The sequence below is a fragment of the Borostomias antarcticus genome (genome assembly GCF_949987555.1).
Source record: "Borostomias antarcticus genome assembly, chromosome: 22".
NCBI lineage: Eukaryota > Metazoa > Chordata > Actinopteri > Stomiiformes > Stomiidae > Borostomias > Borostomias antarcticus.
In genome coordinates this window covers 6011546-6024029 of record NC_140255.1, presented here as the reverse complement: position 1 = coordinate 6024029, position 12484 = coordinate 6011546, and the positions used below count along the sequence as shown (strand labels likewise).

The 12484-nt window shown below is 48.1% G+C and overlaps 2 protein-coding genes across 3 annotated transcripts in view; one reads left to right on the top strand and one right to left on the bottom strand.

The window, feature by feature from the left end:
- Window positions 1-1246: 1246 nt before the first annotated feature.
- On the top strand, window positions 1247-8474 carry adprh (ADP-ribosylarginine hydrolase). Its single transcript, XM_084456709.1, has 8 exons — window positions 1247-1624; window positions 2081-2195; window positions 2665-2773; window positions 2886-2984; window positions 3904-4009; window positions 4905-5171; window positions 6192-6406; window positions 8109-8474. Exons 1-8 carry the CDS (start codon window positions 1617-1619, stop codon window positions 8255-8257), a joined length of 1068 nt encoding a protein of 355 aa, XP_084312835.1. The 5' UTR covers window positions 1247-1616; the 3' UTR covers window positions 8258-8474.
- Window positions 8475-10266: 1792 nt separating this feature from the next.
- atxn2l (ataxin 2-like) overlaps window positions 10267-12484 on the bottom strand; it is a 39919-nt gene continuing 37701 nt past the window's right edge. For both annotated transcript variants that reach the window (XM_084455907.1, XM_084455908.1), the window contains exons 22-23: window positions 12423-12484; window positions 10267-10826 (exon numbers count right to left, since the gene is read on the bottom strand). The exon at window positions 12423-12484 is cut by the window's right edge and continues 113 nt beyond it. In XM_084455907.1, the coding sequence (XP_084312033.1) occupies window positions 10780-10826; window positions 12423-12484 (109 nt within the window). In that variant the 3' untranslated portion in view covers window positions 10267-10779. The remainder of the gene's footprint in view (window positions 10827-12422) is intronic.

Here is a 12484-nt window from a genome sequence, read left to right as displayed (position 1 = left end):
TCCTTGAAAGAACGCTACCGGTAAGTTTAATTTCACACCACTTGAGTGGCAACTGGTAGTGTGCTGTGTCCTGATTTTAAACTGCAAAAATGCACAAAAAAACACAAATGTAGCTATCTCGTGCCCCCTGGGTTTTTGGGGTTGCTGTAGATACTACCCAGCATACGAACACACAAGTCCTGCTTGTGTGCAGAACTACTCAGTTGGCAAAATGTCTTCTCACTTTTTACCCCATTTGTGGTGTCTTGATTCCTAGGACAATGAAGACCTGTCAACACTGCAAACCAATCCTGAAGATTCAAAACAACACTGTCTATATGTATATACCTGTTTTTTTTGTTTTTGTTTGTTTTTTTAATTCTATGCACATTTACATGTGCATTACATGCCTCTCTTCTTTACAAAGATGGTCACAACCACAACATGTCCTGAGAGCACATGCAAAATAACAACTTATGGCTACTTTTAATGTGCATGTCTGTATGTTTAATAAAGCATTTAGGAAAAGTTTCAGTCAAGACTTGAGTATTACCTATTCTGTTCAGTACTGTTTATTGTTCATTCATGATATTATTACAATTGGCCTTTCAAGTCTGCCTACACTTAGCTTACTTAGCTAAGAACCATTTTAATTACAATTGACTTCTAAGGGCGAATAGCCTACTTAACTGTACTTTCATATGTTCATATCAATATAATGTAATTATATATATATAATAAAAGCAGGCCTATTTACACTTAACTATTTACAAACAACATTGCTACCTGATACTCAATCAAGTAGATATCCAGATAAGACACTGTGTCTTGGTCTACTTACTTCACCACCTAAAGGGAAGTAGGCCTACAAAACAGCAGGTACTCATGAGCTAACTGGCTATCCCACTCTTATTGTGCTGGATTAGCATTGGAAGCATTGGAACTGATGTGTCCAGGCGACAAGACCTTAATTTATCAGACATTATTTCATGTAATTTCAATTCACAGCTATTTCAGAGCATGACTAGCTTCCGTCCTACCAGTCCTGAACAGAAACAAGCCAGCCACGCACATAAGCCGGGCTGGACCTGGCCTGGTTTTATGCAATAGCCTACTTTCACCACTAACAAGTGTATAGGCCTAAATGATAAACTACTTCAAAACGAACTTTGAGAATAACTAATACTTGACAGGGTTTGACAGTTATTGCCATACTCAGCATGTTTATAGTGACACGCCTCTGTGCAGAAATAGAACTTGTCTAAATTTGGATTCGCTGCTCCACTCTCAACACCCGGACAGGACAGGACAGGACAGGACACGGCTCTCAACACCCGGACAGGACAGGACACCACTCTCAACACCCGGACAGGACAGGACACCACTCTCAACACCCGGACAGGACAGGACAGGACAGGACAGGACACCACTCTCAACACCCGCACAGGACAGGACACCGCGGCGCAGTTATCTCGCATACATAGCATAGCCTAGCCTACTTCCTGATCATCACATTCTTGATGGTGGGATCCCCGGAGCTTCGGTGATTTCGAGTTGCGGTCAACTTTAGGTCTTGGATCCGCGGTGTCAACTTCAGTGCCTGTCCGCTTGCAAAGCACAACATCGGGTGACTCGCAATGGACCGGTCAGTAGGCTAGGCTATAGGCTAGATATGATTGCGAGAATAACCATCCTTTAAACTAATTTCCTCGAACATTGATGACTGTCTTGCGAAATCATGATAAAATAATATGATAATACGATGTGAAAACAAATCGTTTTTCAGTCAGGCGTTTCAGTGTTGCTTCAGGCAAATGTTCAACAACCAGGGTGCCTAATGTGATATGTTTGCAAAACCTCAGGCGGTTTCACTGTCAACAATAAGCTTTAACTTATTAAAACCATCCTTCCAGCATTTTGGTGGCCCGTTACAGTCCAACGCAAGACTGAACGTACCGGTTCAGTATAGCACCTAGAGGGCCTGGGTGATCTGAATCCGTCTGTTCTCACCCGGGAGTTTACGCGCATATATGCAACATTATATAGATTCTCACCAATACATCCATGATTGTCACTCATGTGATCTCTGTCCGTCCGCCAGCCCCGCCTCTCTCCAGGACTACAGGGCCGCCATGTTGCTGAGCGGGGTTGGCGATGCCCTCGGCTACAGGAACCAGCAGTGGGAGTACAACCAGTCAGGACCAGATATACACCAGGTGCGCTGGAATAACACAGAATAAATTGTCTACGCCTGCCTGCTTGAAGTGGAGGGCGCTGCAAACACAGTTAATTAATCATGATAGATTGACGCAGTTGGTTGTACCCTGAGGAGTGTATGTAGATCTTAAACCCCAGGTCGCAGAGCGCCTTAACCACTCCTGACAGAACCATCTAATCTATTCCATCACATGGGTGTGAGTGAATGTATAATGAGTGCGCCTGTGGTGATTTATTTTTCTAATTATTCATATTTATGCACGCCAACTAGCAGGGTAATGCCCATATTAAGGCATGGCTTAGGAGGACTTAGTCTTCTCTGCTCGAGTCCTCACGGAGACAAACAGGAGTGGCTCTCAAACATCACACCCGATCACGCCACACACAGACAGGAAGTGGTCACTACTGCACATCCATCACACCACACAGACAGGAAGTGGTCACTACTGCTCATCATAACTCTCCTAGGAGCTGAAGGAGCTTGGAGGACTGAAGAACATCACAGCGAAGCTACCTGATTGGCCAGTCAGTGATGACACTGTCCTGCACCTGGCGACGGCGGAGGCGTTGGTCACCGGTGAGGCTCCTCAGCTGCTCTGACCTCCTTCTGAAGCTGCATGTCATGCTCAGCCTGGGTGTGGTGAGAGGAAGTTAAAAGCCGCTTCGGTCGCGCTCTCTCTCTCTCTCAGGGAAGGAAGGGGAGGAGCTTCTGCAGGAGGTGGCGGCTCGCTACGTGGAGGCCATGAAGGACATGGAGGGGAGGAAGCCGGGGCCGTCCAGCATCTTGGGTCAGATACATTCACTAATGCCGGGCTCACACTACAGGATATTTACAATCCTAACCAATTTAGAAATCGGGTTACATCACGCACATAATGAGAATCTTAACAGATATTCTTCTTGCGCATCTCAAACAAGTACACACAGCAAGATTTGAAAATAACGGCTCATCACACACTACAGGATCTTATCGTGCCCGAGGGAGCAACGAACCACTGGTCTCGCCGTCTCACTTGTAAAGTCGGGACGTAATAATCTTAAATATCAAACGTTTGATATTATCGGGGCCGCCCCGATGGGTCTGCGAGCCGATCGGGAGGTATAAGATTGGATCTGTAAACCCCTCACATTACAAGATCATCTGGGCCGATCATCGGCCCTGACCAACGTTCCAGACCAGATTTCTCCTCCGATTGTCGGGAGGGATGAATCGGGGATAAATCGGCCCAAAAATCCTGTAGTCTGAGCCCGGCATAAGGATGCACGATATATCAGCAATCATATCTGTATCGGCCGATGTTAGTCATTTTTTACTATATCGATATCGGTCTGATGTGCAAAACATGGCCGATGTGAACAGCAGATAATTATTTGTGTCTAGCTGCTGTTGTGTGTTGTTGTTGAGAGGAAACAATGTGGTAAATCTGATTTATCTGCTTTTCCAAATGTTTTGGAGATAGAGACAGTGTTTCCATGTGTTTTTCAGTATAACATTTGTTCATCATAGAAATTTGTTTTTATACAGATCATATCGACATTGGTAAATATAGGTTATCGGCCATGACAGCAATGTTAATATCTGTTATCGGTATCGGCACTAAATGTTCATATTGGTGCATCCCTACATTCACTAAGGGTGGTTACTATTGATCTGTAGACCGAGCTCAGGTTCCCCAGACCTCATGTGAGCTTCCCCGTGGCCCCCAGGTGTGTCCCAGCTGAAGCCAGGGGCCGCGGGGGGCTACAGAGTTCCTTACAACCCGGAGGGGACAGGCTGCGGGGCGGCCATGAGGTCCATGTGCATCGGACTGAGGTAAGACCAGGCTGACCGGTTCAACACCATGCTCTGAAAAGTCCTTGATTCTGAGCAGATGGTTATGAGTGTAGACCTCCTTGAGTAGTAGATATTCTGACAGGTTCCACTACATGACCTCATCTCACCTGACATGACACCACATGACCTCCTGACCTCATCTCACCTGACATGACACCACATGACCTCCTGACCTCATCTCACCTGACCTGACACCACATGACCTCCTGACCTCACCTGACCTGACACGACCTCCTGACCTCACCTAACCTGACACCATATGACCTCCTGACCTCACCTAACCTGACACCACATGACCTCCTGACCTCACCTGACCTGACACCACATGACCTCCTGACCTCACCTGACCTGACACCATATGACCTCCTGACCTCACCTAACCTGACACCACATGACCTCCTGACCTCACCTGACCTGACCTCACCTAACCTGACACCATATGACCTCCTGACCTCACCTAACACCACATGACCTCCTGACCTCACCTAACCTGACACCACATGACCTCCTGACCTCACCTGACCTGACACGACATGACCTCCTGACCTCACCTAACCTGACACCACATGACCTCCTGACCTCACCTAACCTGACACCACGACCTCACCTAACCTGACACCATGACCTCACCTAACCTCACCTGACACCACATGACCTCCTGACCTCACCTGACCTGACACCACATGACCTCACCTAACCTGACACCACATGACCTCCTGACCTCACCTGACACATGACCTCCTGACCTCACCTGACCTGACACCACATGACCTCACCTAACCTGACACCACATGACGTCCTGACCTCACCTGACCTCACCTAACCTGACACCACATGACCTCCTGACCTCACCTGACCTGACACGACACCAAAGGTACCCAAACCCTGAGCAGCTGCCCTCCCTGGTTGCCGTTGCCGTGGAGACGGGGAGGATGACCCACCCTCACCCGACTGGCTTCCTGGGAGCCGTGGCGTCGGCGCTCTTCGCCTCCTACGCTGTCCAGCGCCGGCCAATCAGCACCTGGGGTCGGGGCCTGGTCAGCGAGGCCTGTCCGATCGCCAGGAGCTTGGTTCGGTCGCAGGGCTTCGCCGTGGAGCAGACGGAGAGGGACTGGGGCTACTTCTCTGAGAAGTGGGACTGGTAAGACCGTCGGAAGTGAGACCGTCTGGAGATAATGGGAACCGGCATGGTTGATAGATGGTTGAACTGCCATGTTGCGTTAAGTTCCATATCAGTTGAAATCACGATTTATAAACCTCTTTCCTAGGTGAAGAAATTGGTTGAGGTTTTTTCTCCTCAAAGACATTGGTCATATTTAATTTCAAACGATTTTGTACATGTAACCCTGTTGAATAAAGTCACACCAGCTGCGTCACCAATTAGCAAAATGTTTGATGGCGTAGCTGGTTGGAGCGGGTCTGTCGGGCGTGAGACGGGTTCAAATCCACCCCTCGGCATGAACACACAATGCAGACGCGTTGAAATCGGGTCACATACAGAATGTATTAGTATGAACCCTCATCACAGGGTTTCCCTCACCATTTCCCCCCACCCCTCCTGAAACACCCAAATGTCCAAAAATAGCAGACTTTTAGATCGCTAACATTTTTAGCATAAGTTAATGGAGTTTAACATAGCGAAAATTAGCATCGCGGCTAGCGGACATTTTCGGACAGTGAGAAATGATGAAATGAAAATATTTTCTGTTGCCGTAGCTAGCTACATAAGTAATGAAACCACAGTTTAGTCTGTCTCCTGATGTTAGTAACTATGTAAGGCATACATTGTAGGCTAACATTATGTGTTGTGGACTAAATGGGTCAGTTCCCATTTTTCGCTATGCATTTTCAGCAATGCTTTCGCAATTTTTTTCCAGCTGTTCAGCATTCACACATGTTCTGCAGGAAATGTTATTTTTTGTAAATAAATGTTAACATTGTTAATAACTATTTACCTAAGCTATGTGCACTCATTTCCTTTGTGTAGAGAAATGGTAGTAACCGATAAACACCTTACTGTGCACGTCTAACAATGTTGACACCATGAATTCCGTGACACGCCCGCTCCGACAACACTAGTAGTTTCGGGAGGCCTACCACCCCCACTGAAAAAGATCCAAGGGGAAACACTGCTCATCCATGCGTCTCTCTCTCTCTGAAGGTACCTGGATCTGAGGGGCATCTCGGAGGGGGCGGGGCCTGTGGTGTGGCCTGCCTCTTACGGGCCGGCGGAGAGAGACGTGGCCTATCGGAGCTTCAGTCTGTCTGGCTGGGCGGGGCGCAGCGGCCACGACGCTCCGATGATCGCCCTGGACGCCCTGCTGGGGGCGGGGCCAGACTGGGAGGAGCTGATGAGCAGGGCCGGCTTCCACGGAGGTCAGCGCCGAGGGGCGGGGCTTAAATCTCAAATCCGTTCATCTTGTTTAGAATGCTAGCGGTCTGGAACGCCCACCTCGCACAGAACCAATCAGACAGAAGTAGCGTTCTATACAGTTAGAAACGAGAAACGGTGAGATCAGTGTTTGACCCTAACCTTGACCCCACGCCTCCCACCTAATCCTAACCTTGACCCCACGCCTCCCACCTAATCCTAACCTTGACCCCACGCCTCCCACCTGATCCTAACCCACAGTGAAAGGCGTTTGGAGACCTCTGTCTTGAGAGAGCACACCTCTGCCTCAGCGCCTCCCGTGTTCAGAGATCTGAGGCTGGTGTGGACGGGTCTAAGCAACATGACAGTCAGCTGTGTCTCGGCCATGGAGCTTACACCCGTCCGATGCTGTTAGATCGGCCAACGCTGAAAAGGGAGGAGTGAACCAGTCTCTCTCTTCTCTCTCTGAGGATTGAACCAGTCTCTCACTTCTCTCTCTAAGGATTGAACCAGTCTCTCACTTCTCTCTTAGCCCTTTTCCACCAAAGTAACTCTGGTTCGTGAACCGGTTCGGTTCAGAATTCTTGGAACCTTGGTTCTATCTAGGGAACGGTCCCGCGTTTCGACCAGTGTTGAGCTGAACCGTTGTGTCATTAGCTTGGAGATAGGGCATGTGCAAAGTTGTTTAGGTGGTGTGTCACAAAAGTGGCTTGCGTAGTCTACTTCATTATAATTGTAGTAGGTCATCATCACACTATTGTTTTAGGGATTGTCAATGATATAATTTGTATAAGTCAGTTGGATGGCTGGTTATTCAGATAGTTGCATTTAGCATAGAGAGAATGAGATCCTTCACACTTGAGAGCCTTATTCCCAGCGCACATTTACACAGCTGAAGCGCTCGATTACCACTCTTATCATGGAGTAACATGTGTTTACAGCAAATCTATAGACCGCGCCCTCGATATCGTCACGGTTCACGCTGAAAAAACTACTATTTTTGGTGCCACTTCAGAACCAACTTTGGGGTTCCCCAACTCATTTATTTTTGGTCGAAATGCGCGGAACCGTTCAAAATTAGGTTCGCGAACCGGTTCCCTCTTGGTGGAAAAGGGCTACATGAGGATTGAACCAGTCTCTCTCTTCTCTCTCTGAGGACTGAACCAGTCTCTCTCTTCTCTCTCTGAGGACTGAACCAGTCTCTCTTCTCTCTCTGAGGACTGAACCAGTCTCTCTTCTCTCTCTGAGGACTGAACCAGTCTCTCTTCTCTCTCTGAGGACTGAACCAGTCTCTCTTCTCTCTCTGAGGACTGAACCAGTCTCTCTCTTCTCTCTCTGAGGACTGAACCAGTCTCTCTTCTCTCTCTGAGGACTGAACCAGTCTCTCTTCTCTCTCTGAGGACTGAACCAGTCTCTCTCTTCTCTCTCTGAGGACTGAACCAGTCTCTCTTCTCTCTCTGAGGACTGAACCAGTCTCTCTTCTCTCTCTGAGGACTGAACCAGTCTCTCTTCTCTCTCTGAGGACTGAACCAGTCTCTCTCTTCTCTCTCTGAGGACTGAACCAGTCTCTCTTCTCTCTCTGAGGACTGAACCAGTCTCTCTTCTCTCTCTGAGGACTGAACCAGTCTCTCTTCTCTCTCTGAGGACTGAACCAGTCTCTCTTCTCTCTCTGAGGACTGAACCAGTCTCTCTCTTCTCCCCCCCCAGGTGACAGTGACAGCACGGCGGTGATCGCCTGCTGCTGCTGGGGTCTCCTGTACGGCACAGCAGGGGTCCCCCGGGGCAACTACAGCCAGCTGGAGTACCGGGACCGACTGGAGCGCAGCGCCAACCAGCTCTACGCCCTGTCACACTGACGACAGCTGGCCCAGCGCTCGCCCTCCTCCTCCTCCTCCTCCTCGTCCCCGCCCGCCCCCACGGCCCCGCCCTGTCAGCTTAGAGCTGTCCGGGCCGCCTGTCAACGCCACGTCGATCTGGACCGCCGCCCGCCGCGTCCGGCTGGCCTGGAGGACAGGACGGACCAGCGCACCGGGACTGACGCTGATCTGAGGCGCCCTCTAGTGACCAGATGACAACTTGACTAATGTGTGGGGGGCTACGGGGCAGGGGGAATATGAGGCTGGTGTGAGTGTGCTGGGGCAGGGGGAATATGAGGCTGGTGGGGCAGGGGGAATATGAGGCTGGTGAGTGTGATGGGACGGGGAATATGAGGCTGGTGGGGCAGGGGGAATATGAGGCTGGTGGGGCAGGGGGAATATGAGGCTGGTGAGTGTGATGGGGCAGGGGGAATATGAGGCTGGTGGGGCAGGGGGAATATGAGGCTGGTGGGGCAGGGGGAATATGAGGCTGGTGGGGCAGGGGGAATATGAGGCTGGTGAGTGTGATGGGGCAGGGGGAATATGAGGCTGGTGAGTGTGATGGGGCAGGGGGAATATGAGGCTGGTGAGTGTGATGGGGCAGGGGGAATATGAGGCTGGTGTGATGGGGCAGGGGGAATATGAGGCTGGTGGGACAGGGGAATATGAGGCTGGTGAGAGTGTGACAGGACCGGGACATTTACACAACGCAAACGCTCAGACTAGTTTTATTTTAATGCTCCCAATGTTTACCAATTGAAAATGCCACAAAATGACAAGCTGTGAAATATGATATAATCCTCTGTTGCAGTGTTACTGATAGCAAAATGGAAAAATGTTTACAAGACTGTAATACAGGCCTAGTCTAACTAAACTGACATTTTGATTGAACAAATGCCGTTTCAGGACCTACTCAAAATGAACCTGCAACTTGTCTCAAATGAGTACCCTTGATTTTAGGTCTTCCACGACACGCAAAATAAAATCTAAATGTAAAAAGTGACATCTTCTGAGGGATGTGTGTGCTTGTTTAAAGCTTTAGGACGTCTGCTCATATAGTTTAACATCAACAATGATCTAAAGAACTACAGCGCTCGGCTGCATCTACAAACCAGGGGGGGGGGTGTAGTTATTAGAAATTCAATTTAATGTTGTAGTACCCTGACTTGTCCACCTGATGGTGCTGATGAGTAGATTGGGACCCTGGGAACCATCTGCTTGGATATCTCCTGCCAACACAGCACTGAGACATCTGTAGCAGAATGATCCTTCAAACCACTCTGACACTCCAGAATAAATAAATACTCTACGGGTCACTAGGGTAGGGGTCACTAGGGTAGGGGTCACTAGGGTAGGGGTCACTAGGGTAGGGGTCACTAGGGTACGGGTCACTAGGGTACGGGTCACTAGGGTAGGGGTCACTAGGGTAGGGGTCACTAGGGTAGGGTCCAAGAGTGGGTTCTTGTTGGAACAGACTCCAGCTCTGATGGTCTGTTGGCGTCGTTAGTTAGTACTGTTGGCCAGAGACCACAGCAGATCTGACTGATTAGAGTCAGTCAACCCTCTCATGTCCATAACTCACCCATGCGCCCCCAGGTTATTTGTTTTTTCATTTCCATATATATAGGCACATACATAATCCATCCAGACCCTTATCTATTCCATCCTAAATTTTTATGTTATATAGAAAGGTACTTGTGTAATTTGTGTTAATTTGTAAATTTTTAATGTTTGTAAACTGTAAATTTTAATCTTTTAAGCCAGCAATAACATTTCCCTGTGACTTAACCGTACATTACATGCGATAAATAAAAGTCATCTTGAAAGCGAAGGTTGACTGCGGTTCAGCCGTACCAGGTGACAGCAGGTCGAGGGTCAAACAAGACTCAGCACAGCTTTCAGTAAAAACACTAAGACATTACACAAACGAAGTTTCTGTAGTTTAGTTTAAAACTTTATTTTTTGGTCATTGTTGTTTTAATAGTTTTTTTTGTATTTTTCTTTATTCTTTATTATTCATCTTTCCCTATGAGAGAAGAAAGGGGAGGGGCTGGGTTCTCTAGGGGACAACCATTAAAAAAGGGCTCAAATGTTTTGCTAAAAACGGCCTCTCCTGGTGTGAGTGTCTGCGGGCCCTGCTCCTGGGCACCTCCTCCTTGGTTCTGAAGCGTAGAGGAGGCGTCTTGTGAGGCCAGACTGTTTCCAGATAGTGTTTCTGCTCCGTCCGCCGCGGCGCCGAGCCCCCGGGGGCGTGGCCTCCTCCACACAGAGGGCTGTGATTGGACCCGCTCCTCTGGCCCCTCCCCCCCAGCTGAAGGGGGGTGGGGGGGGGTGAGGAGGAGAGGGGCGCTGCAGGAGACGGCTGGGGGGGGCGTGTCCTCCTCCCGCTCACCCGCCCTGCGGAGCCGCGCCTCCTCTCTTCCGGGCGGGGCGTGGTTCCCGGGAGGCGGGGGGAAGACGTTGAGGCAGTTCCAGGCGGTCAGTTCTGGGGTGGGAGGGGGTGGTGGGGGGGGGGGGGGGGCTCAGTTTCCTTGAGGGTGGAAGGGGGAGGGGTGCTGCACGGGCATCGCTGGGGGACAGAGACACCAAATAAGTCAGAAGAGAACACACTAGTGACTCGTTTATTTACTCATTTAGATACGCCACACTTTCATCCACAATAAACTGGGACCACCTTCTGATTTTTTTGGCCTACATTTTGTATTTATCTTGACAACAGCAGCAACACGGTTCAGATTAATATTCAGACTGATATTCAGACTGATGTACTCAGGGGCGTCATGCAACCCAAAAAACCGAGGGGGCACGAGATAGTAGCGTGCGCAGTACGAAATTTGTGTTTTTTTTGTGCATTTTTGCAGTTTAAAATCAGGACACAGCACACTACCAGTTACCACTCAAGTGGTGTGAAATTAAACTTACTGGTAGCGTTCTTTCAAGGACTTTCAAAAAAAAAAAGTAAGGGAAAACAAATCTACTTTTTTTTTAATCACTTGGCATTGGTCCGACTGATATACTGTATACTGAAGTATGAAGTATATTGAATCTGATATACTGAATAGCCTTATATTTGGAGGACCTGTTCATCAGTTAAGGACAACCTTAATCTAAATGTATGCAAGCAGACCATGAAAACATGTTTATCTGAGACGAGGCGAGGGGGGGGGGGGGGGGGGGGCTTCAAGGTCCAGTGTTAATTTGGAATAAACCAAATCCACTGGGAAAGAGGGTGTTTGGCTTTTTGAAAGAGGTTATTGTGGCATTTCGAGGTGGTCTATGACATAAATAAAATAATACATTCAGCTCAGTAGAGAAAGTAATCATAGCTCCGCGTTGTAGTAAATGTAGGCCTAATGGTAAACAAACAATAACAGAAATGTAAAAAATGTTTAAAAAAAATCTGAGGGGGCAGTTCTATAGGCATGACGCTTCTGGATGGACTGATATTAAGACTGATATTAAGACTGATATTCAGACAGATAGAATGATATTCAGACTGATAGACTGATATTCAGACAGATAGACTGATAGACTGATATTCAGACTGATAGACTGATATTCAGACTGATAGACTGATAGACTGATATTCAGACTGATAGACTGATGGACTGATATTCAGACTGATAGACTGATATTCAGACTGATAGACTGATGGACTGATATTCAGACAGATAGACTGATATTCAGACTGATATTCAGACTGATAGACTGATAGACTGATATTCAGACTGATAGACTGATGGACTGATATTCAGACTGATAGACTGATAGACTGATATTCAGACTGATAGACTGATATTCAGACAGATAGACTGATAGACTGATATTCAGACTGATAGACTGATATTCAGACTGATAGACTGATATTCAGACTGATAGACTGATAGACTGATATTCAGACTGATAGACTGATGGACTGATATTCAGACTGATAGACTGATATTCAGACAGATAGACTGATATTCAGACTGATATTCAGACTGATATTCAGACTGATAGACTGATATTCAGACAGATAGACTGATATTCAGACTGATATTCAGACTGATAGACTGATATTCAGACAGATAGACTGATATTCAGACTGATATTCAGACTGATAGACTGATATTCAGACTGATAGACTGATAGACTGATCCTCAGAAGGGTGCGGGGCCGTTCTTACGCTGCGGGTGTCCGATGTAGAAGGTGTGCTGGTGGGCCCCCTGCTGGGGCCCGTGCTGGGGG